Source organism: Gymnodraco acuticeps, unplaced genomic scaffold (genome assembly GCF_902827175.1).
Source record: "Gymnodraco acuticeps unplaced genomic scaffold, fGymAcu1.1, whole genome shotgun sequence".
In the NCBI taxonomy this organism is placed as follows: Eukaryota; Metazoa; Chordata; class Actinopteri; order Perciformes; family Bathydraconidae; genus Gymnodraco; species Gymnodraco acuticeps.
The window spans coordinates 7,748-29,277 of record NW_022991272.1 but is presented as its reverse complement, the minus strand read 5'-3'; the positions used below and the strand labels follow the sequence as shown (position 1 = coordinate 29,277).

The 21,530-nt window shown below is 46.3% G+C and overlaps 1 protein-coding gene across 1 annotated transcript; it reads left to right on the top strand.

Annotated features, from left to right (window-relative positions):
* Window positions 1–1,125: 1,125 nt before the first annotated feature.
* Window positions 1,126–21,329, top strand: LOC117562064 (histone-lysine N-methyltransferase 2C-like; the record flags this gene model as incomplete). The annotated part of the gene is given in 14 exon segments (XM_034239840.1): window positions 1,126–1,217; window positions 2,557–2,747; window positions 7,504–7,841; window positions 8,390–8,725; window positions 9,245–9,592; window positions 11,370–11,481; window positions 13,095–13,191; window positions 16,658–16,721; window positions 16,836–17,068; window positions 17,160–18,017; window positions 18,904–19,011; window positions 19,817–20,284; window positions 20,407–20,658; window positions 21,162–21,329. Coding segments are annotated over 12 exon segments (3,330 nt in total), but the record flags the coding sequence as incomplete, so codon positions are not given.
* Between the last annotated feature and the right edge of the window lie 201 nt (window positions 21,330–21,530).

Below are 21,530 nucleotides of genomic sequence, written 5' to 3'. Positions count from 1 at the left end.
GACTTCGCTGACTTCTCTTGACTTCTGCTGACTTCTCTTGACTCTCTGACTTTCTCTTGACTTCTCTTGACTTCTGCTGACTTCACTTGACTTCTGCTGACTTTCTTGACTTCTGCTGACTTCTGCTGACTTCTCTTGACTTCTGCTGATCTCTTGACTTCTCCTGGCTTTCTCTTGACTTCTGCTGACTTCTCTTGACTTCTGCTGACTTCTGCTGACTTCTCTTTGACTCTGCTGACTTCTCTGACTTCTCTTGACTTCTGCTGACTTCTCTTGACTTCTGCTGACTTCTCTTGACTTCTGCTGACTTTCTCTTGACTTCTCTTGACTTCTGCTGACTTCTCTTGACTTCTGCTGACCTTCTCTTGACTTCTCTGACTTCTCCTGGCTTTCTCTTGACTTCTGCTGACCCTCTTGAGTTCTGCTGACTTCTGCTGACTTCTCTTGACTTCTGCTGACTTTCTCTTGACTTCTCTTGACTTCTGCTGACCTTCTCTTGACTTCTGCTGACTTCTCTTGACTTCTCCTGGCTTTCTCTGACTTCTGCTGACCTCTCTTTGAGTTCTGCTGACCTCTCTTGAGTTCTGCTGACTTCTCTTGACTTCTGTTGACTTTCTTGACTTCTGCTGGCTTCTTTGACTTCTGTTGACTTTCTCTTGACTTCTCTTGACTTCTGCTGACTTCTCTTGACGTCTCCTGGCTTCTTTTGAGTTCTTGTGACTTCTCTTGACTTCTCCGGAGTACATTTAAGTTCTCTCGAGTTCTCCAGACTTCTTTGACTTCTCCTGAATTCTCTTGTCTTGTCCTGAGTTCTCCTGACTTCTCTCGAGTTCTCCTGACTTTTCCTAAGTTCTCTTTACTGTTCCTGAGTGTTCTCACGTTCTATATGTTCTGTTTCTAAGCGTCAGCGTCTCCGGCAGCTGATCCTGAGGCAGCAGCAGCAGAGAGTGCTCTGCGTCAGGAGAAAGGTCTGCAGGAAGCTGGTTCTGCTGTTCTCCCCGGACCCCCTTCTGGTTCTGCAGCACCACGTCTCTGGCCCCAGCCGGACCCCTCAGCTAACCCTCCTGCAGAGATGTTTGGAAGGCCCCCGCCTCCTTACCCCGGCACCATGAGGCCCGTTGGACCCGCTCAGGTTCCCCGGTTCCCTGGAGGGTTCCCTGGGGAGCAGCAGAGGGGCTTCACCCCCAGAGAGATGGGGGTCCGAGCCCGGTCATGAGGTGTGTTCAAATTCAAAATTCGGACTTTCTCCTCAAAATTCTGATTTTTTTTCTTCTAAATTCTGACTTTTTTCTTAAAATTCTGACTTTTTCTATTTTCCTCAAAATTCTGACTTTTACCTCAAATTCTGACTTTTTTCTCAAAATCTCAAAATGTTGACTTTCTGAAAACTTTAAATGTTAATAATCACTGTTCCCCGGCTTGAGCTTCAGCCTCAGGATCCATGTATTTATGATCCTCTCCAGAATGGAAGTAGTCATCACATACAGAGCATCAACTAGTTCCTGAACAGTGTCCTTCACATGCTGATATCAAGAGAGGGAGTTACACAGTCTCAAGATGGAGGAATAGAAAGCAGTATTCAATGTTTACCAGGCTTGGAATTTCATCATTTTAGGGGCAAGGCCATTTGGCCTTCCCATTCACATTTTTTTTAAGGGCACAAAGGCCACATGACAGGGCACAAAGGCCGTTTGGTTAAATTACGCTGGTCAATCAACATGACTGAAAAGTGTAGCACTAACGTCAACACCAGTCGTTTTACAAATGGCTGAATAGCAATAGTGTTTTTTTAACGTATACGTTAAGTTCAGCCATAAACCACATAAGTCAGTCATGTATTATATCAAAACCGCTTAGCAAGAAAAATACTAGATTCAAAGGTGACAGCTATCTGCTAGCTTGTAGAAGCAACACTAGATGTAGACCCCTTGAAGGGAAGACGTTAGCGCTATCCAAACTAGCTAGCTATCGCTAGTTTTCATGACAAAATGTAACGAGTCGACTTTAAATAGGCTAATACAATGGTAATTACCTATCAATAGTACTTTCTATAAACACGTAAATGTTAAGTCCTTTCAAATACTACCACATACTTCAGTTAAATCATATCAAAACAGCTTGGTCCGCTTGCTTACCTGTGCTTGTCTTGCTCCCGCGGCTAGAGGAGGCTGTCGGGCCCCTACAGGCATTTCTGACGAACAATCACAGCAGAGCAATCGCTCTGATCCACAGACACGGGACTATCCTACTGCGCGCACTAATATGACTTTACTAGCATTGTTTACACGGCATGTCTGACGGAACAATCACAGCAGAGCAATCGCTCTGATCCACAGACACGGGACTATCCTACTGCGCGCACTAGTATGACTTCACTAGCGTTGTTTACACTGGAACTTTTGACAGGGGCACAAAGGCCACTTTGGCCGTGAATTGCATTTTTTTTCACAGGGCATCACGGCCAAAGTGCGGGGCAACGACGGCCATGGCCGTCGTGGCCGTCATGAAATTCCCACCCTGATGTTTACTGTCTAACGCCTCCTCTCTCTCCTCCAGGTTTGGCGTTCCTCAAGGAGGTCCAGCAGGGCTCCAGGACTCCTTCCTGCGTCTTCCCCAGGGATCAGTGCCTGTCTCTGGGCTCGGCCTGATGGAGGGAGTCCCGGCCCAGATGAGGAGGCCGATGCCGGGGGATTACACCGGGATCCGGCCCCTCCCTGCTCCTGGAGCTCACCCTCACATGATGCAAGGTAAACGGCATTATAATGCAGCAATTAATCGATTAACAGAACAATAATTAGGAACTATAAAGGCCGTCCTTATTATCATATTCACTGATTAAAGTCCATCCATGGAGGACCTTTACACCCAGCGGCTCAGCAAGAAAAGCCCTCAGGATTATAAAGACCCCCATGCCGTCTGGCAGGCGGTAACCGCAGCTTCAGGACTAAACCCTCCAGACTCAGAGACAGTTTCAGGACTAAAACCACCAGACTTAGGGACAGTTTAGGACTAAAACCACCAGACTTAGGGGACAGTTTCAGGACTAAAACCACCAAACTCGGAGACACTTTCAGGACTAAACACCACCAGACCTCGGAGACAGTTTCAGGACTAAAACCACCAGACTCAGAGACAGTTTCAAAACCACCAGACTCAGGGACAGTTTCAGGACTAAAACCACCAGACTCAGGGACAGTTTCAGGACTAAAACCACCAGACTCAGAGACAGTTTCAGGACTAAAACCACCAGACTCAGAGACAGTTTCAGGACTAAAACCACCAGACTCAGGGACAGTTTCAGGACTAAAACCAACAGACTCAGGGACAGTTTCAGGACTAAAACCACCAGACTCAGGGACAGTTTCAGGTCTAAAACCACCAGACTCAGGGACAGTTTTTCAGGTATAAAACCACCAGACTCAGACTCCAGACAGTTTCAGGACTAAAACCACCAGACTCAGGGACAGTTTCAGGACTGAAACCACCAGGACTCAGACTCAGAGACAGTTTTCAGGACTAAAACCCACCAGACTCAGTGACAGTTTCAGGACTAAAACCACCAGACTCAGGACAGTTTCAGGACTAAAACCACCAGACTCAGAGACAGTTTCAGGTCTAAAACCACCAGACTCAGACTCAGAGACAGTTTCAGGACCTAAACCACCAGACTCAGGGACAGTTTCAGGACTAAAAACCACCAGACTCAGACTCAGAGACAGTTTCAGGTCTAAAACACACCAGACTCAGGGACAGTTTCAGGACTAAAACCACCAGACTTCAGACTCAGAGGACAGTTTCAGGTCTAAAACCACCAGACTCAGAGACAGTTTTCAGGACTAAAACCACCAGACTCAGACTCAGAGACAGTTTCAGGACTAAAACCACCAGACTCAGGGACAGTTTTCAGGACTAAAACCACCAGACTCAGGGACAGTTTCAGGACTAAAACCACAAACTCAGAGAACACTTTCAGGACTAAAACCACCAGACTCAGGGACAGTTTCAGGACTAAAACCACCAGACTCAGAGACAGTTTCAGGTCTAAAACCACCAGACTCAGGGACAGTTTCAGGTCTAAAACCACCAGACCAGACTCAGAGACAGTTTCAGGACTAAAACCACCAGACTCAGACTCAGAGACAGTTTCAGGACTAAAACCACCAGAACTCAGGACCTAGAGACAGTTTCAGGACTAAACCACAGACTCAGGGGACAGTGTTCAGGACTAAACCACCAGACTCAGGGACAGTTACAGGACTAAACCACCAGACTCAGAGACAGTTTCAGGACTAAACCACCAGACTCAGGGACAGTTTCAGTCTAAAACCCACCAGACTCAGGGACAGCATCAGGACTAAAACCACCAGACTCAGAGACAGTTTTAGGACTAAAACCCCAGACTCGGGACAGTTTCAGGACTAAAACCACCAGACTCAGAGACAGTTTCAGGAACTAAACCACCAGACTCAGGGACAGTTTCAGGTCTAAAACCACCAGACTCAGGGACAGTTTCAGGTCTAAAACCACCAGACTTAGGGACAGCATCAGGACTAAAACCAACCAGACTCAGGGACAGTTTCAGGTCTAAAACCACCAGACTCAGGGACAGTTTCAGGAATAAAACCACCAGACTCAGGGACAGTTTCAGGTCTAAAACCACCAGACTCAGAGACAGTTTCAGGACTAAAACCACCAGACTCAGGGACAGTTTCAGGTCTAAAACCACCAGACTCAGGGACAGTTTCAGGAATAAAACCACCAGACTCAGTTTCAGGTCTAAAACCACCAGACTCAGAGACAGTTTCAGGACTAAAACCACCAGACTCAGGGACAGTTTCAGGTCTAAAACCACCAGACTCAGACTCAGAGACAGTTTCAGGACTAAAACCACCAGATTAGGGGACAGTTTCAGGTCTAAAACCACCAGACTCAGGGACAGTTTCAGGTCTAAAACCACCAGACTCAGGGACAGTTTCAGGTCTAAAACCACCAGACTCAGGGACAGCATCAGGACTAAAACCACCAGACTCAGGGACAGTTTCAGGTCTAAAACCACCAGACTCAGGGACAGTTTCAGGAATAAAACCACCAGACTCAGGGACAGTTTCAGGTCTAAAACCACCAGACTCAGAGACAGTTTCAGGACTAAAACCACCAGACTCAGGGACAGTTTCAGGTCTAAAACCACCAGACTCAGGGACAGTTCAGGAATAAAACCACCAGACTCAGTTTTCAGGTCTAAAACCACCAGACTCAGAGACAGTTTCAGGACCTAAAACCACCAGACTCAGAGACAGTTTCAGGACTAAAACCACCAGAACTCAGGACAGTTTTCAGGTCTAAAACCACAGACTCAGGGACAGTTTCAGGACTAAAACCACCAGACTCAGAGAGACAGTTTCAGGACTAAAACCACCAGACTCAGGGACAGTTTTCAGGAATAAAACCACCAGACTCAGTTTCAGTCTAAAACCACCAGACTCAGAGACAGTTTCAGGACTAAAACCACCAGACTCAGGGACAGTTTCAGGTCTAAAAACCACCAGACTCAGGGACAGTTTTCAGGAATAAAACCACCAGACTCAGTTTCAGGTCTAAAACCACCAGACTCAGAGACAGTTTCAGGACTAAAACCACCAGACTCAGGGACAGTTTCAGGTCTAAAACCACCAGACTCAGACTCAGAGGACAGTTCAGGACTAAAACCACCAGATTAGGGGACAGTTTCAGGTCTAAAACCACCAGACTCAGGGACAGTTTCAGGTCTAAAACCACCAGACTCAGGGACAGTTTCAGGTCTAAAACCACCAGACTCAGGGACAGCATCAGGACTAAACCACCAGACTCAGGGACAGTTTCAGGTCTAAAACCACCAGACTCAGGGACAGTTTCAGGAATAAAACCACCAGACTCAGGGACAGTTTCAGGTCTAAAACAACCAGACTCAGAGACAGTTTCAGGACTAAACCACCAGACTCAGGGACAGTTTCAGGACTAAAACCACCAGACTCAGGGACAGTTTCAGGAATAAAACCACCAGACTCAGTTTCAGGTCTAAAACCACCAGACTCAGAGGACAGTTTCAGGACTAAAACCACCAGACTCAGAGACAGTTTCAGGACTAAAACCACCAGACTCAGGGACAGTTTCAGGTCTAAAACCACCAGACTCAGGGACAGTTTCAGGACTAAAACCACCAGACTCAGAGACAGTTTTCAGGACTAAAACCACCAGACTCAGGGACAGTTTCAGGAATAAAACCACCAGACTCAGTTTCAGGTCTAAAACCACCAGACTCAGAGACAGTTTCAGGTCTAAAACCACCAGACTCAGACTCAGAGACAGTTTCAGGACTAAAACCACCAGACTCAGTCTCAGAGACAGTTTCAGGACTAAAACCACCAGACTCAGGGACAGTTTCAGGACTAAAACCACCAGACTCAGGGACAGTTTCAGGACTAAAACCACCAGACTCAGAGACAGTTTCAGGACTAAAACCACCAGACTCAGAGACAGTTTCAGGACTAAAACCACCAGACTCAGGGACAGTTTCAGGTCTAAAACCACCAGACTCAGACTCAGAGACAGTTTCAGGACTAAAACCACCAGACTCAGACTCAGATTCAGTTTCAGGACTAAAACCACCAGACTCAGGGACAGTTTCAGGACTAAAACCACCAGACTCAGGGACAGTTTTCAGGACTAAAACCACCAGACTCAGAGACAGTTTCAGGACTAAAACCACCAGACTCAGGGACAGTTTGAGGTCTAAAACCACCAGACTCAGGGACAGTTTGAGGTCTAAAACCACCAGACTCAGGGACAGTTTCAGGTCTAAAACCACCAGACTCAGAGACAGTTTCAGGACTAAAACCACCAGAATCAGGGACAGTTTCAGGTCTAAAACCACCAGACTCAGGGACAGTTTCAGGAATAAAACCACCAGACTCAGTTTCAGGTCTAAAACCACCAGACTCAGAGACAGTTTCAGGACTAAAACCACCAGACTTAGGGACAGTTTCAGGACTAAAACCACCAGACTCAGGGACAGTTTCAGGACTAAAACCACCAGACTCAGGACTAAAACCTCCAGACTCAGGGACAGTTTCAGGACTAAAACCTCCAGACTCAGAGACAGTTTCATCCCAAAGGCCATAAGACTATTAAACACCTGTGCTCTGTTAAGTGCCCCCAGAAACATTAATCTGTTAGTCATCTTGCAACCTACTTACTTATGTAAATAGTCACCGCAATAAACCGTATTTAATCTTGTCTTAATGTACATCATTTGATTTAATATTCTGTTCTTGTACATATCATATTCTATTGACATGTATATAGACTTTTTGCACTATTTTGTATTTTTTTTTGTTGTATTTTATTATATATGTTGCATTATTGGAGGAGCTCAGGTCAGAAGAATTTCATTGCCATTTCTACACTGTGGCTGCTGAGCATCTGATGATAAAACCGTTGAATTTAATTTCCCCCTCCTCCCCCCAGGTGTCCAGCAGCCTTCCTCCCGCGCTCCCTCCCCCTGCAGCAGCACAGCATCATGGGACAGCCGTACATCGAGCTCCGTCACCAGGCTCCAGAGCACCGTTTGAGGCTGAACTTCCCCCAGCCTGAGACCCATATTCTGCCCCCCAGAGACCCTCATCCTTCCCCCCTCAGACCCATGGGCCAGCAGGTGACTCTGGAGCATCTGAACCAGCAGCAGCAGCATCAACAGAGCCTGGAGAACCTTGAGGAACACCTGGAGGACTCGGCTGTGAAAGACCTGGAAGACGTGGAGGTGAAAGACCTGGTGGACCTGAACCTGAACCTGGACCCTGAAGATGGTACGCTTTTATTTGAATGAGAATACAATAAATATTTATAAACTATTAAGTTCTGCTGAGTTATATTGACATCTCCTGTGTTCTGCTGAAGTTCTCCGGAGTTCTCTTGAGTCCTGTCGAGTTCTGTTGAGTCCTGTCCAGTTCTCTAGAGTCCTGTTGAGTTCTCTTGAGTCCTGTTGAGTTCTCTTGAGTCCTGTTGAGTTCTCTAGAGTCCTGTTGAGTTCTCTAGAGTCCTGTTGAGTTCTCTTGAGTCCTGTTGAGTTATCTTGAGTCTTGTTGAGCTCTCTTGAGTCCTGTTGAGTTCTCCGGAGTTATTTTGAGTCCTTTCAAGTTCTCTTGAGTCCTGTTGAGTTCTCTTGAGTCCTGTTGAGTTCTCTTGAGTCCTGTTGAGTCCTCTTGAGTCCTGTCGAGTTCTCTTGAGTACTCTTGAGTCATGTTGAGTCCTGTTGAGTTCTCTTGAGTTCTCTTGAATTCTCTTGACTTTTCCTACTACACTGCAAACTATCTGTTTTAATTCTAATGAGGTCACTTCCTGCCTCCTGTCTCAGGTAAAGAGGACCTGGATCTGGGAACCAACGACCTCCACCTGGACGACTTCCTGTTGTCAGGGAAGTTCGACCTGATCGCCTACGCCGACCCGGAGCTGAACCTGGAGGACAAGAAGGACATGTTCAACGAGGAGCTGGACCTCGGGGAGCAGGTGGAGGAGGCGGGGGACAGGAAGTCGGAACTGGCTCAGGTGAAACAGGAAGTTCTGGACGGAGCCCAGACTGAAACAGGATGTGGATCTGGATCAGGATCAGGGGATCTACCGGCTTTCCAGACCCAGGAACAGGCTCTGTCAGCAGGCATGGCTCCTAGGGTTCAGACCCCCATGGCTGGAGGTAAGAAACGTTCTTTTTGCAAATTTCCAAATGTTGTTTCTGTGGAGGAAATTCTTAAGAGAAACTGATGAATAATCCATGGACCATTTTTGACCAAGTTTTATTGTTATATTTAATAAAGGAATAAAGAAAGTCAATATACAATTTAAATCAATCTCAAATGCAGGAACAGAGCAGCTTCATCCTCAGAGGATAACATGGCTTTGCAGCTTACAGAAACATTACATATTAGAGAGAAAATATCCAACTGGTCCCACCCTTAAATCCTCTTAGGCATCATCTAAACATCCCATCATTAAACCCTCCAGTCCTTAAACATTTGCTAATCCACCTTTTGCCCTTCCTGAAAAGTAAACCCTAAACATATGTCTCTGTTAAACACATATAGGATTCAAAATACTATTTAAACGAGTAAAAGGCAATCAGAGTACAAGACATAATCTATATATTATTTAAATGATTATATGAACATTTGACACGACAGTTTCTACATCTAAACGTTTCCCTTCCCTGCTTCAGCTCCGCGGCCCGTCTTCCAGCAGAGACCGTTTGGACCCCCTCCCTCGACTCTCTTTCCCCCCCAGAACCAGCTCCCTCACCCGGGCACCTCCACCCAGAACCAGGGCCCCTTCCTCCAGAACCAGATCCAAATCCAGATCCAGAACCAGATCGAGACACAGATCGCGGACCAGATCCAGAACCAGCTCCAGTTGCAGGATCTGGAGCAGAGGCACCTCCTCCTTCAGGACCAGCCTCTCCTCCTGCAGGACCTTCTGGACCAGGAGCGCCAGGAGCAGCAGCAGCAGAAACAGATGCAGGCGCTGATCCGACAGAGGGGCCCCAACGACCCAGGGGCCCCCCCTATAGGTAAGACCAGAACCAGGACAGCGCCACATACAAAAATAAATAGATATACAACTTTTTTTTCTTCCTCTGCTTTTCTTACTGCTATCACTTATGTTGTGTGCTTTTACTCGTTCAAATTAGTTTCTTCAAATGTATAGCATCTATGGTCTTCTGGGATCGATTTTGTAATCTTTTTTCATGATCATGATTTTGTGTAAATGAGGTCTTTTTGTCCATACATGTAAAAAAGGAGAGTAAAATCTCTGGTTTACAGTAAGTGGGAATAAAGTTGCCTTAAAAGGTGAACACAAAAAAAATCATCGTGCAAAACCAATTCAGAAATAATTGACAATATCAAAACGTTAAAAACAGCAGACAAAACTATTTTTTTAAATAAGAAAAAACAACAATAAAACAGGTATAGTCATAAATAATAACAATTCAAGGTGGGGGAGGTAATTCACTTCAGATACACCTTTTGTTATTTTACATGGAATGCTCTCAACATCCCGATAGCAATGAATATCTGAAGTGCTTTGACAATAAATACATAAAGAAATATAATCTGTGGAAGCCGTGGCGCTGTTAAGGGACGGGTGGCGCAGTGGTCTGTGCATCCGATCATCAGATCAAGGGAGTGCTGGGGAACTCCAGTTCGAAACCCGCTCCTGCCGCCACTGCGTCAGGCCGTTGTGTCCTTGGGCAAGACACTTCACCTGGATTTGCTCCTGTGGGTATTGTCCACAGTACATGTATAATACCAATGTGTACTTGTAAAAGCGCCTCGATGACTTCGAGGCGTGAAGATGGACGGTGTGGCGCAGTGCGCAGTGCGCTGTGCAATGATCATCAGATCAGCTGCGTCTGTAAAGCCGGTGTGTCCTTGGGCAAGACACTTCACCTGAACTTGCTCCTGTGGGTATTGTCCACAGTGACCATTGCATGTATAAAAAATATGTGTGTAATGTGTATTTGTAAAGCGCTTTGAGCATCTGGAAAAGCGCTATAATAAATATAAGGAATTATTATTAAAAAGCACGACCAATCATCTGAGCCGGCTAAAGTAACTGGATGGCCTACCTGCCTGTCAGCCGATCTGTGCACAAACTTATCTCGTGCCCTCATTGGTCATGTGCGCGTTCGTGTGTGTTGGAGGAGGGGCTCTGTGAGGAAGTAGGAGGAAGGAGCAGATTATTTTCAGCTGCGTACTAGGGTGGTCCTTAAAATTGAAAGTCTCAGCTCCATCCCCCAGAATTCATTCTATTAGTCAAGAAAACTCTCCTGGTGAATGTTGTCCTCAATCTGACAGCATTTACCCCCCCTCATCGACCTGGAAGTGTAGCCTCAGTTGCAGCTGCTGGTGTGGCAGCCCAGCTCGATGAGGGGGGGGTACATGCTGTCAGATTGAGGACAACATTCACCAGGACAGTTTTCTTGACTATCTTAATGAATTCCGGTGGTTGTAGCTTAAAATAAATTAATTCTAAAATGTACATGGCACTAAGGACCACCCTACTGCGTACTTTCAGATTCTAGCGCACTCGAGCTGGTTTCTCCATTCTTACCTACCCTTAAGGGGAGAAAAGAATAAACAAATGAATCAAGATGACATGGTGAGTTTAGGCGACTTGACCTTGATCATATTGTATGAAGTGTATACTACACACTGCATTATTGTAGTAGCATCCATCTCTTTAAAAATGTCGGTTTTCTGAAGCCCTAAGGCATTTGTGATTTTCTCCATTCGTGTGCTTTTAATTTGAAAGGACTCGTGTTTCTCTCTCTGTGTTTCCTGCAGACTTCGACTCGATCTCAGACCCCATCATGAAGGCAAAGATGGTGGCTCTGAAGGGAATCAACAAGGTGATGACGCAGAGCAGCCTGGGACTCAACCCCATGGGCATCAACAGGTACGCATATTAGTTACTTAAAGAGTGAAGGCCCGGACACACCAATCCGACACCAAAGAACTGACACAGACGGACCCGACTGTGGCGTCGCCTTGCGTCTCTGCGTCTCGGCCGTGTCGCACTGGAACACACCGCAAAGACTCCAAGCGACGGCCAAGAAGCGCGTACGAACTGCGCATGCGTGAGTGGCAATAACTCTCCTTACCAGCAGGCGGCGGTAGTGTGTATTCGTCATTCAAAAGAGGCAACAACCAGAAGACAGACTGCGTGATAACCGAGAGAAGAAGAACAGACTGCGTGATATAAACAAACAACAGATAGCGTGCGTTCCATGTTCCCTCTACAGCGAGAAGCTCACGGGGCTTTCCCGAACCTGAGTCGAGAGCTGGAGTTAAATCAAATCTCAGAATTGCCTTCTTAATAGTTTATTTGGGTCCCTCTCTTCAGTTTCGCTTCTCATGCACTGATTCGCTAGCTGAACAGCCAATCAGAGTGATTTATTTGGCCGACTGCGCCGAAAAGGTGCGGACACACCAATCCGAATAGGGCGTGTCGACGCCCACCAGCGCCAATAATCGGGTTAGTGTGTCCGTAGCTTTTCACATGTATACAATCATAGACAATACAATGTTCTCTCTAACGGCCCGTCCACACACAGGCATGAAAAAAATCTTTCAACGCTTCGCCCATTCACTTGAATGGGGTGACGTAGAAGATTTAGAATCTTCGCCGAACTGCATTGTGGGGAGCGGAGCATGGCTTTGCAAGCATCGTGAGTATCAAAAGTTGAGCAATGTTCAACTTTTGATGCTTTCGAAGCTGGCATCAGCCAATCAAATCCCGTTTATGCAAATCCCGCCAGTACAAGCGCTAGCCAATCAAACCGCGTGCAAACTGGGAGAGCCAGACCGCAGTTCATTTCCTCATATTCCAAACGAGAAATTACGGTAGCAAATCACCCGGTTCTTTCCGACCAGAACTATTTACCGGGATACAAACCGGAGGAAGCAGGCATGGAGGGAGGAGGCAGAGACAGTGGAGGAAACTGGTATGGTTTCACCTGTTTGGGGATTTTATATCCAGTTTACTTCGTTTTAACATTGCTATTGCTTTGTATGTCGGAGGCGGGAGATTCATGTGATTGGTTGTTGGTCGCGTTGCTCGCAAAAAATCGCCAAGCTTCAGACACGCCCAGCATCAAGATTTTTCAAGATTTTGTTCATGCCTGTGTGTGGACGGGCCGTGAGCCTTCTGTAGTTTACAGTGAGATCTGAAGAAATACATAAAAATCCCTTCTAGACAAATGATGGTCGAAATTAAAGAGACCCGATGCTGCGTTTTGGGGTTTCCCTTTCCTGTAGTTTTAACATAAAGTTTAAAAAGTGACATCACTATGTAACACTCGCGCTCCTATTGGCTAGCGCTCCAACACATTGTACATAAGGGGGCGGGAAATCTCTTAGCCATTGTCCAATCACAACAGAGCTGCCCAGTGTCACTGCATCTGCTTCTCCTGTTGACATAAATGTCTCTCCGTGCACTTTAATAGATGCAAAATGTATACACCTTTTTCTGTATCTTAATTATTGAATGTGTGTGTGTGTGTGTGTCAGGTTCCAGCAGGCTCCAGTACCCCCGGTTGCTCCGGTGGTCCCTGTGGCCCCTGTGGCCCCGGGTCCTGAGGCGCCCCCTCCACACATGGTGCTGCAGGTGAGTTACAGCAGATATAAAGTGTGTTTACTTGGGTTGCGGTCGAATAGTCCGTTTCTCTTAGGAACCTTCCTAACGGAGTGAAATGACCCGGTGTAGGTACCATATCTGCTCGGGGTACCATATCTACTCGGGGTACCATATCTGCTCGGGGTACCATATCTACTCGGGGTACCATATCTGCTCGGGGTACCATATCTGCTCGGGGTACCATATCTACTCGGGGTACCATATCTGCTCGGGGTACCATATCTACTCGGGGTACCATATCTGCTCGGGGTACCATATCTGCTCGGGGTACCATATCTGCTCGGGTGTATTTCCGTCATATCCGTTATATTGTACGGCAACTCACCTCCCTCTGCTCCCAGCGCTCTGCTCCCAGCGCTCTGCTCCCAGCGCTCTGCTCCCAGCGCTCTGCTGCCACACACCGGCCGTCTGCGGAACTGCAGCCGGAGGAACTCGGGACAGCTTGTTATGTGTGGGGTGCTATGTCCCATGTACTTGTGCACATAAATAATGTTTCTAATTATTTACAATTAAAATATATATATATTCTGCGTTACTTTAGCCAACACTTTTATAAGGCCACTAGATTAGATAATTACGAAATGTGTAGATAGAATACATATCTTTCAGGTTGTTATTTTGTCATTATGTTATATGTTATATTTTATTTACCTTTTAGTATTTTTATATAGTATCTGAACTTTGGAGAGGAGTTGGGAGACACACGACACATCAAATCACATCTACAGATCAAGACGAAGCGAATGGAAGTACTCCCATACTCCTAGCGCGAAAATGTTTGTGAAAACATGTGCAAAGTCTCTGAAAATCCTAAAAATAAGCTCATATTTGAATTCCCCATAAAAAAACACAAGTCCCTCAGTGGCAGCCATGTTTGAATTCTCTAGAATGAAAGGAAAGGAGGTTTCAAACTTCCTTTATAACCTCCTTTAGTTTAGGAACCACTGGACCTCCCTCACCGAAAGGAGAGGAGAAAATGCTGCCCCACAATGCATTGCAGCCGCAGCATTTGCCGTCACTCAACAGTCGGCCGTTCACGGAAACAACCGATTATGACCGAGAAATGATATCATGAAAGTTACGGTGCTTATTAAACTTTTTAAAACGTATGTGGTAAGTTGCCAAAGTGCTTTGTTCTGAACGTTCATCAGTATTATAATCAAAGAGAGAAATATGAACGTTAGTTTTTACTGAAATGATCAAATAAAGTCAACATCTCAGTCTTTACTGAGCTGTGGGGTTTGTTCAACTTTTAAAAGATGTTTGAATGGTGATATACACAGTGATAGATGTTAAGGACTAACGTTTATAATAAATACATCTGTATTGATTTAAGATCTTTCCATCAATCATACGTATTGGGATCATTTGTATTAATGTGGACCGGAGGGAGAGGGTGACGAGCAGAAGTTTCACTTTCCTTTTTTATTTCAATTCCAACTTTGGTCCTGAAGAATATGTTTCTCTGTTGTCCACGTTCATAAAGCATAAAGCAACAGCATCACGGCCCCTACACACGGCGGCGTGCGTTGTCGCTTGCCGGTGGGGGGGGCTGAAACTCGACCAACAACCAATCACATGAATCTCCCGCCCCTGACACACAAGCACGCGGTTTGATTGGCTAGAGCTTGTACTGGCATATGATTCGATTGGCTGACGCGCCCGTCGAGGCGTCAAAAGTAGAACATTGCTCTACTTTTGCAGCGAGCACCGCGAGAGAAGCTTCGCTTTACTCCCACAATGCAGTTCGGCGAATTGTGACGTCACCCCATTCAAAGTGAATGGGCAGAAGCGTTGAAGCGGCAACGCACGCCGCCGTGTGTAGGGGCCTTCAAAGCACGGTGCAGAGTCTCTAGATCAGTGGTTCTCAACTGGTGGGTCGCGACCCACAAGTGAGTCGCAGATGTGTGAGTGAAGAAAAAAATGTTTTTAAAAAAGAAATGTTTTTTTTTTTGGGGGGAAAAAAGTCAAACTTTTATTTTGAAGGCCCGATTTCCTAACGCTGTGCATGCAGTGGGCGTTGGACTGGAAGTACCGGAGACCATGAACGGTTTTGAAAACTTCTGTCACGTAGTGATCATCTTCTCAATAAGTCTTCTGGCCAATCAGAATCAAGAGTGTTGCCGGAAGTCCCCACGGAGAATAGCTTTGCGGTAGAACTCTTCTTTATACATCCATGGGTACAACTTCAGATAAAAATTAACACATAATGAACTATGACCCCCGGTCTGATGACTGACAGGTCACAGAACAATGGGGGCTATCTACCCTTACCCACCATTTAAAGTAAGTCACAGACTCTCTCCTCTTTGCTCTTCTCTCTGTGAGGAGCAGCAAGATGTCAGAACAAAGTGAAACACAAACAATGGCATAAAATATTATTAATATGTCGGGTAGTAATAGATTTATTTATTCTCTTCTCAGTGTACCAGAATGGGTAGTTTATATGTTAGTATTTCTAAAAATCTCCTGGGGGAGAATCCCCCCCCCTGCTGGGGTTGGGTTTTCAGCATGTGGGCCTTTTTATGTTATGCAGTTCAGCTTTGATTCCATCATCTCATTAAACCTTTTTAAAAGCATACTTTAGTTCTGTGAAGGGATATCAGGGATATGCACTGTACTTCACTTTCATTCATATTGTTTGCTGAAAAGAGTATATTTTACTGCACGATTTTTTGTTGAATAGATTTGAGTGCTTCAAAATTTCGGGTCGCGATCTATTGACTAAGGAAAAAGTGGGTCCCGAGGTCTGACCAGTTGAGAACCACTGCTCTAGATGAGTCCCTCGTTCTTATTGAACATCCATGTTGTAGTCCGCTGTATAGAAAACTGTAGTTTCCATCGTTTCCCCACAGCAGCAGACGCACAGTCATGAGGGATAGACGATGGGGATAGACGATAGGGATAGACGATAGGGATAGACGATGGGGATAGACAATGGGATAGACGATGGGGATAGACGATGGGGATAGACGATGGGGATAGACGATGGAGATAGGCGATGGGGATAGACGATGGGGATAGACGATGGGGATAGACGATAGGGATAGACGATGGAGATAGGCGATGGGGATAGACGATGGGGATAGGCGATGGGGATAGACGATGGGGATAGACGATGGGAATAGACGATGGAGATAGGCGATAGGGATAGACGATGGGGATAGGCGATGGGGATAGGCGATGGGGATAGACGATGGGGATAGACGATGGGGATAGGCGATAGGGATAGGCGATAGGGATAGACGATGGGGATAGACGATGGAGATAGGCGATAGGGATAGACGATGGGGATAGACGATGGGGATAGACGATGGGGATAGACGATGATTTTTGGACTATTCGACTGCAGCCTAACTATTTAAGATGCAAAGTGCTTCCTGGTTGTAAAGTGAGTTCAGGTAAACAGGAAGTGTGTGTTTCCTCTTCCTGTCAGGACGGGAAGCCGCCCCCCCGGCTGGTGAGACCGAACCCCCCCAACTTCAGCCCGGGCTTCAGCAGTGAGTGCATTCATCACAACCTTTATTTAGAGTGGCCCAGACCTTCGTATATTTTTCTGTATGTGGTCCTTGGTGAAAAGAGTTTGGACACCCCTGCGTTATGTTGTATTTCAGACGAGGCTCAGAGACGGCAGTACGAGGAGTGGCTCGGGGAGACGCAGCGCCTCCTGCAGATGCAACAGCGCCTCCTGGAGGAGAAGATGGCGGCGCACAGGAAGACCAAGAAGTCTCTGTCGGCCAAACAGAGGACGGCCAGGAAGGCAGGAAGAGAACTCACCGAGGAGGACGCCAACACTATGAGGAGCGTCAGCGAACAGCAGGGGGCGCTGCAGAAACAGCTGGAGCAGGTAGAAAATAACTGTGACTCAGCAGAAACACTGACTCAGCAGAAACGGCTGATTTGACCTGAGTGTGTTTTTTGTTGTTGTGTGTTTTTAGATCCGTAAGCAGCAGAAAGATCACTCTGAGTTGATCGAGGACTACAGGAGTAAAAACCAGAGAGCCGGCTGCCCCCCACAGACGCCCCTGCTGCCCCTGCCAGGAAACCCCGTACAAACACTCAGACCAAACACCCCTGGTTGGACCCCGGGGGGCGTCGGGGCTTCGGGGGTTTTAGGGCAGAGAATGCCTCTTATTCTGTCAAATCAGATGCCCCCTCAGATGCCTCCTCAAATGCCTCCTCAGATGCCCAATCAGATGCCCCCTCAAAGGCCTGCTCAGATGCTTCCTCAGATGCCCAATCAGATGCCTCCTCAAATGCCCAATCAGATGCCCCCTCAGATGCCCAATCAGATGCCCAATCAGATGCCCCCTCAACGGCCTCCTCAGATGCCTCCTCAGATGCCCCCTCAGATGCCCAATCAGATGCCCCCTCAACGGCCTCCTCAGATGCCCCCTCAGATGCCCAATCAGATGCCCCCTCAACGGCCTCCTCAGATGCCTCCTCAGATGCCCCCTCAGATGCCCAATCAGATGCCTCCTCAGATGCCTCCTCAGATGCCCCCTCAAAGGCCTCCTCAGATGCCTCCTCAGATGCCCCCTCAAATGCCCCCTCAAATGCCTCCTCAGATGCCCAATCAGATGCCTACTCAGATGCCCAATCAGATGCCTCCTCAGATGCCTACTCAGATGCCCAATCAGATGCCTACTCAGATGCCTCCTCAGATGCCTCCTCAGGTGCCTCCTCAGATGCCTCCCTCCCAGCCTAAAATCCCCTCAGTAACACAGACTCCTCCCATCACTGCAGGGCCACGGGGTCCCCCACCCGCAGCAGCAGGGGCCAATGGAGCTTCTCAGGTAACGCACCTGTAGTGAAACTTGAAATGTAATACAAACAACTAGGGATCGACCGATATGGCTTTTTCAAGGCCGATACCGATTATTAGTAATCAAGGATAACCGATATTTGGAACCGATATACATTTGCAGTAAAATCAGAAAATCTTGGTGTCAAAATGTAGAATAACACAACTTCTATGAAATGCCTTTTTATGTTTAATGAACTTTTCAACATCTTAAAACTGGTTTCCTCTCTGTGACCCTGAGTAAAGTAAATGAAGTAAAAATAAAACTGGTTCTGAACTTCTGATATTTGAGTCTCACTCATTTAGTAGTCCCAATTCAGCAGCACCAGATTGTGGTGCAGAGTTGCTGCGAGGCTCCACTAGCAGCCGTCCCAGCGCGTCACAACTGATAGAATTGGATCAGAAGATCTTGGTGTTTTTGCAACTTCGGCATAGGGGGTTGGGATGTTTATTGAACTTCAGCTTTCAACTGATTTACCTTCGAAACACCGCTTAATGCTGCTGCTTGCCTCTGTCTTCGCACCTGCCTGTAATCTGAGAAGGTCCCGCCTCTCTGGCTGGCTGCAGCCCGGAAAATCTTCAGTGTTGATTGACACTTCAGTAATAGCCTATCAGATAGCGCTGTGGGCGGGACTTTGCTCGTGATCAGTGGTGGCTGCAGGCAGAGAAACGGCCGCATCAGAGCCAAAGTCGTATCGGCAATTTGATTAAAAAAAGGCCGATACCGATAATCTGTAAAATGCGGAATATCAGCCTCGATAATCGGTCGACCCCTACAAACAACAATAGCAAGAGATTAGACTATTAAGAAATACAAATCTATAAATATCTCCAACAGGTGTTAATGTCATGTTTTCTGAACGCTGTGTTTTTTGCAGGTGAACTTTGACGACAACAATCCGTTCAGTGAAGGCTTTCAGGAGAGAGAGAGGAGAGAGAGACTGAGAGAGCAACAGGAGAGACAGAGAGTGCAGCTGATGCAGGAGGTGAGACACACACACACACACACTGATGAAACTGAAACACACACACACACTGATGAAACTGAAACACACACACACACTGATGAAACTGAAACACACACACACACACTGATGAAACTGAAACACACACACACACTGATGAAACTGAAACACACACACACACTGATGAAACTGAAACACACACACACACACTGATGAAACTGAAACACACACACACACACTGATGAAACTGAAACACACACACACACACACTGATGAAACTGAAACACACACACACACACACTGATGAAACTGAAACACACACACACACACTGATGAAACTGAAACACACACACACACTCGGATGAAACTGAAACACACACACACACACTCGGATGAAACTGAAACACACACACACACACAGATGAAACTGAAACACACACACATACACACACACACTGATGAAACTGAAACACACACACACACACACTGATGAAACTGAAACACACACACACACACACTGATGAAACTGAAACACACACACACACACACACTGATGAAACTGAAACACACACACACACACATACTGATGAAACTGAAACACACACACACACACACTGATGAAACTGAAACACACACACACACACTGATGAAACTGAAACACACATGACACACACACTGAGAAAACTGTGAAACACACACACACACAAAAACACAGTCATGATCATAGTGTATAAAGAGATGACATCACAATAAGGAACCCTCATATTGCAGAGTTTGAGGATTAATAAAGTGTTAATAACTAATTACCCCGCTGCCCCCTCGTCAGGTGGAGCGCCACCGGGCCATGCAGCAGAGACTGGAGCAGGAGCAGCAAGGCATGCTGGGAGTTGGAGTCCCTTCAGGTCCTCGGGGGGGCGAGGGCAGTCTCTCTCAGATGCCCTTCTTCAGCTCAGAGTTACCGCAGGACTTCCTGCAGTCGCCCCCCCCCTGCAGACCCCAGCTGTTCCCCCCCCCCTCCTCCTCCATGATGTCACTTTACTCTGATGTTCTGCCCGACGACAGGCAGAAAAAAAGAAGCCGCACCCCTTTGTCTTCTGATGACATCACAGCCCCGCCCACTCCCGCCAGGTCCGACACTTCCTGCTCCACGCCCCCTCGAGCCAGCCTGGACCAATCGGAGTTCAGCTTCTCTGTAAGCCCCGCCCTATCTGGGCTCGCCCCCTCCTCAGAGCTGGAGAGGCAGCTGTCCGTCACCCAGAGAGGCCCCGCCCCTTTAGTTCGCATGGAGGTCAAGGTGAGGTCATATCCCCGTTATTTAAATTAAATTACATATTTTTTATCTTAACATTACAACGGTTTTTTCTACTTAAGCTGTATGAAATGGAAATATTAATCTCTATGTTTCTCCCCCTGCAGCAGGAGCGAGTGGAGGGAGGATCTTGTGGGGGGGGAGTGATAAAGATGGAGGACTGTGGGGGGGGGGATGGGTTTTTCTCCCCCTCTCCCCTCCATGGTGGGGGAGATGGAGGTAAAGAGCTGCTCCGTCACCTGCTGAAAGAAAAGACCTCCCCCGAAACCCTCCAATCACCAGGGGCCGCCAGACGCCTGCCGTCCAATGACAGCGTCCGATCTGAGGAGGAGGAGGGACCAGGGATGCATGGCAACGTGGTGAGGAGCATCGAGAGTTCATAGTTAAACATATTAATACAATGATCTTTAAAAATGCTAATAAATAAATAATACATATGGATAAATAATAATTAATAAATATCAACAAATAAATAGGTAATAATATAATTAATAATAACATATATCAAATACATAATTTCAATAATTACTAATATTAATAAATAAATCTATATATAATATAATAATAATGTAATAATACAAATAATAATTAAAGATACTAGTAAATAAATTCTAATAAAAAGATCAATTAGAATTATTAATAAAATAATACAAATAATGGTTAAATATTTTTATAGATACATCATTAAAATAATTATTAATATTAATAAATACATAAATAATTATAATAATGATAAAAAAGCTAAATATGTTAATTAATGAATAAAAACAATTCTGTGAAGCGACCTTGGGTCCCCTGAAAGGCGCTATATAAATCTAAGTTATTATTATTTATTATTATCAACCCCTGTGTGTTCCTGCAGATGGACTCCCCCGACTCTCTGGACCCCTCCGGCAGGAAGAAGCCCCCCCGCTGTAAGCGACTCGCCCGACCAGAGAAAGGACCTCCGAAAAACAAGAGGAGGAAGAAAGAAGAGGAGCTGCTCTCCTCCTCATCGTCCTCCGAGCTGGTGGGGACTCACCTGCGACAGGTAGAGGAGATACTAGATCATATTGTTACTGAGAAACTATTCAGAATCAGAACCAGGTTTATCACCAGGTAGGTTGACACATACGAGGAATGTGACTTGGTGTTTTGGTGCATACATGAAAACAGTGGCGAGCCGTGACTTTTATACCTAGGCCCTCTGTCCGCAAAAATAAAGCCCACCCATTTAGAGGGCGGTTATGAT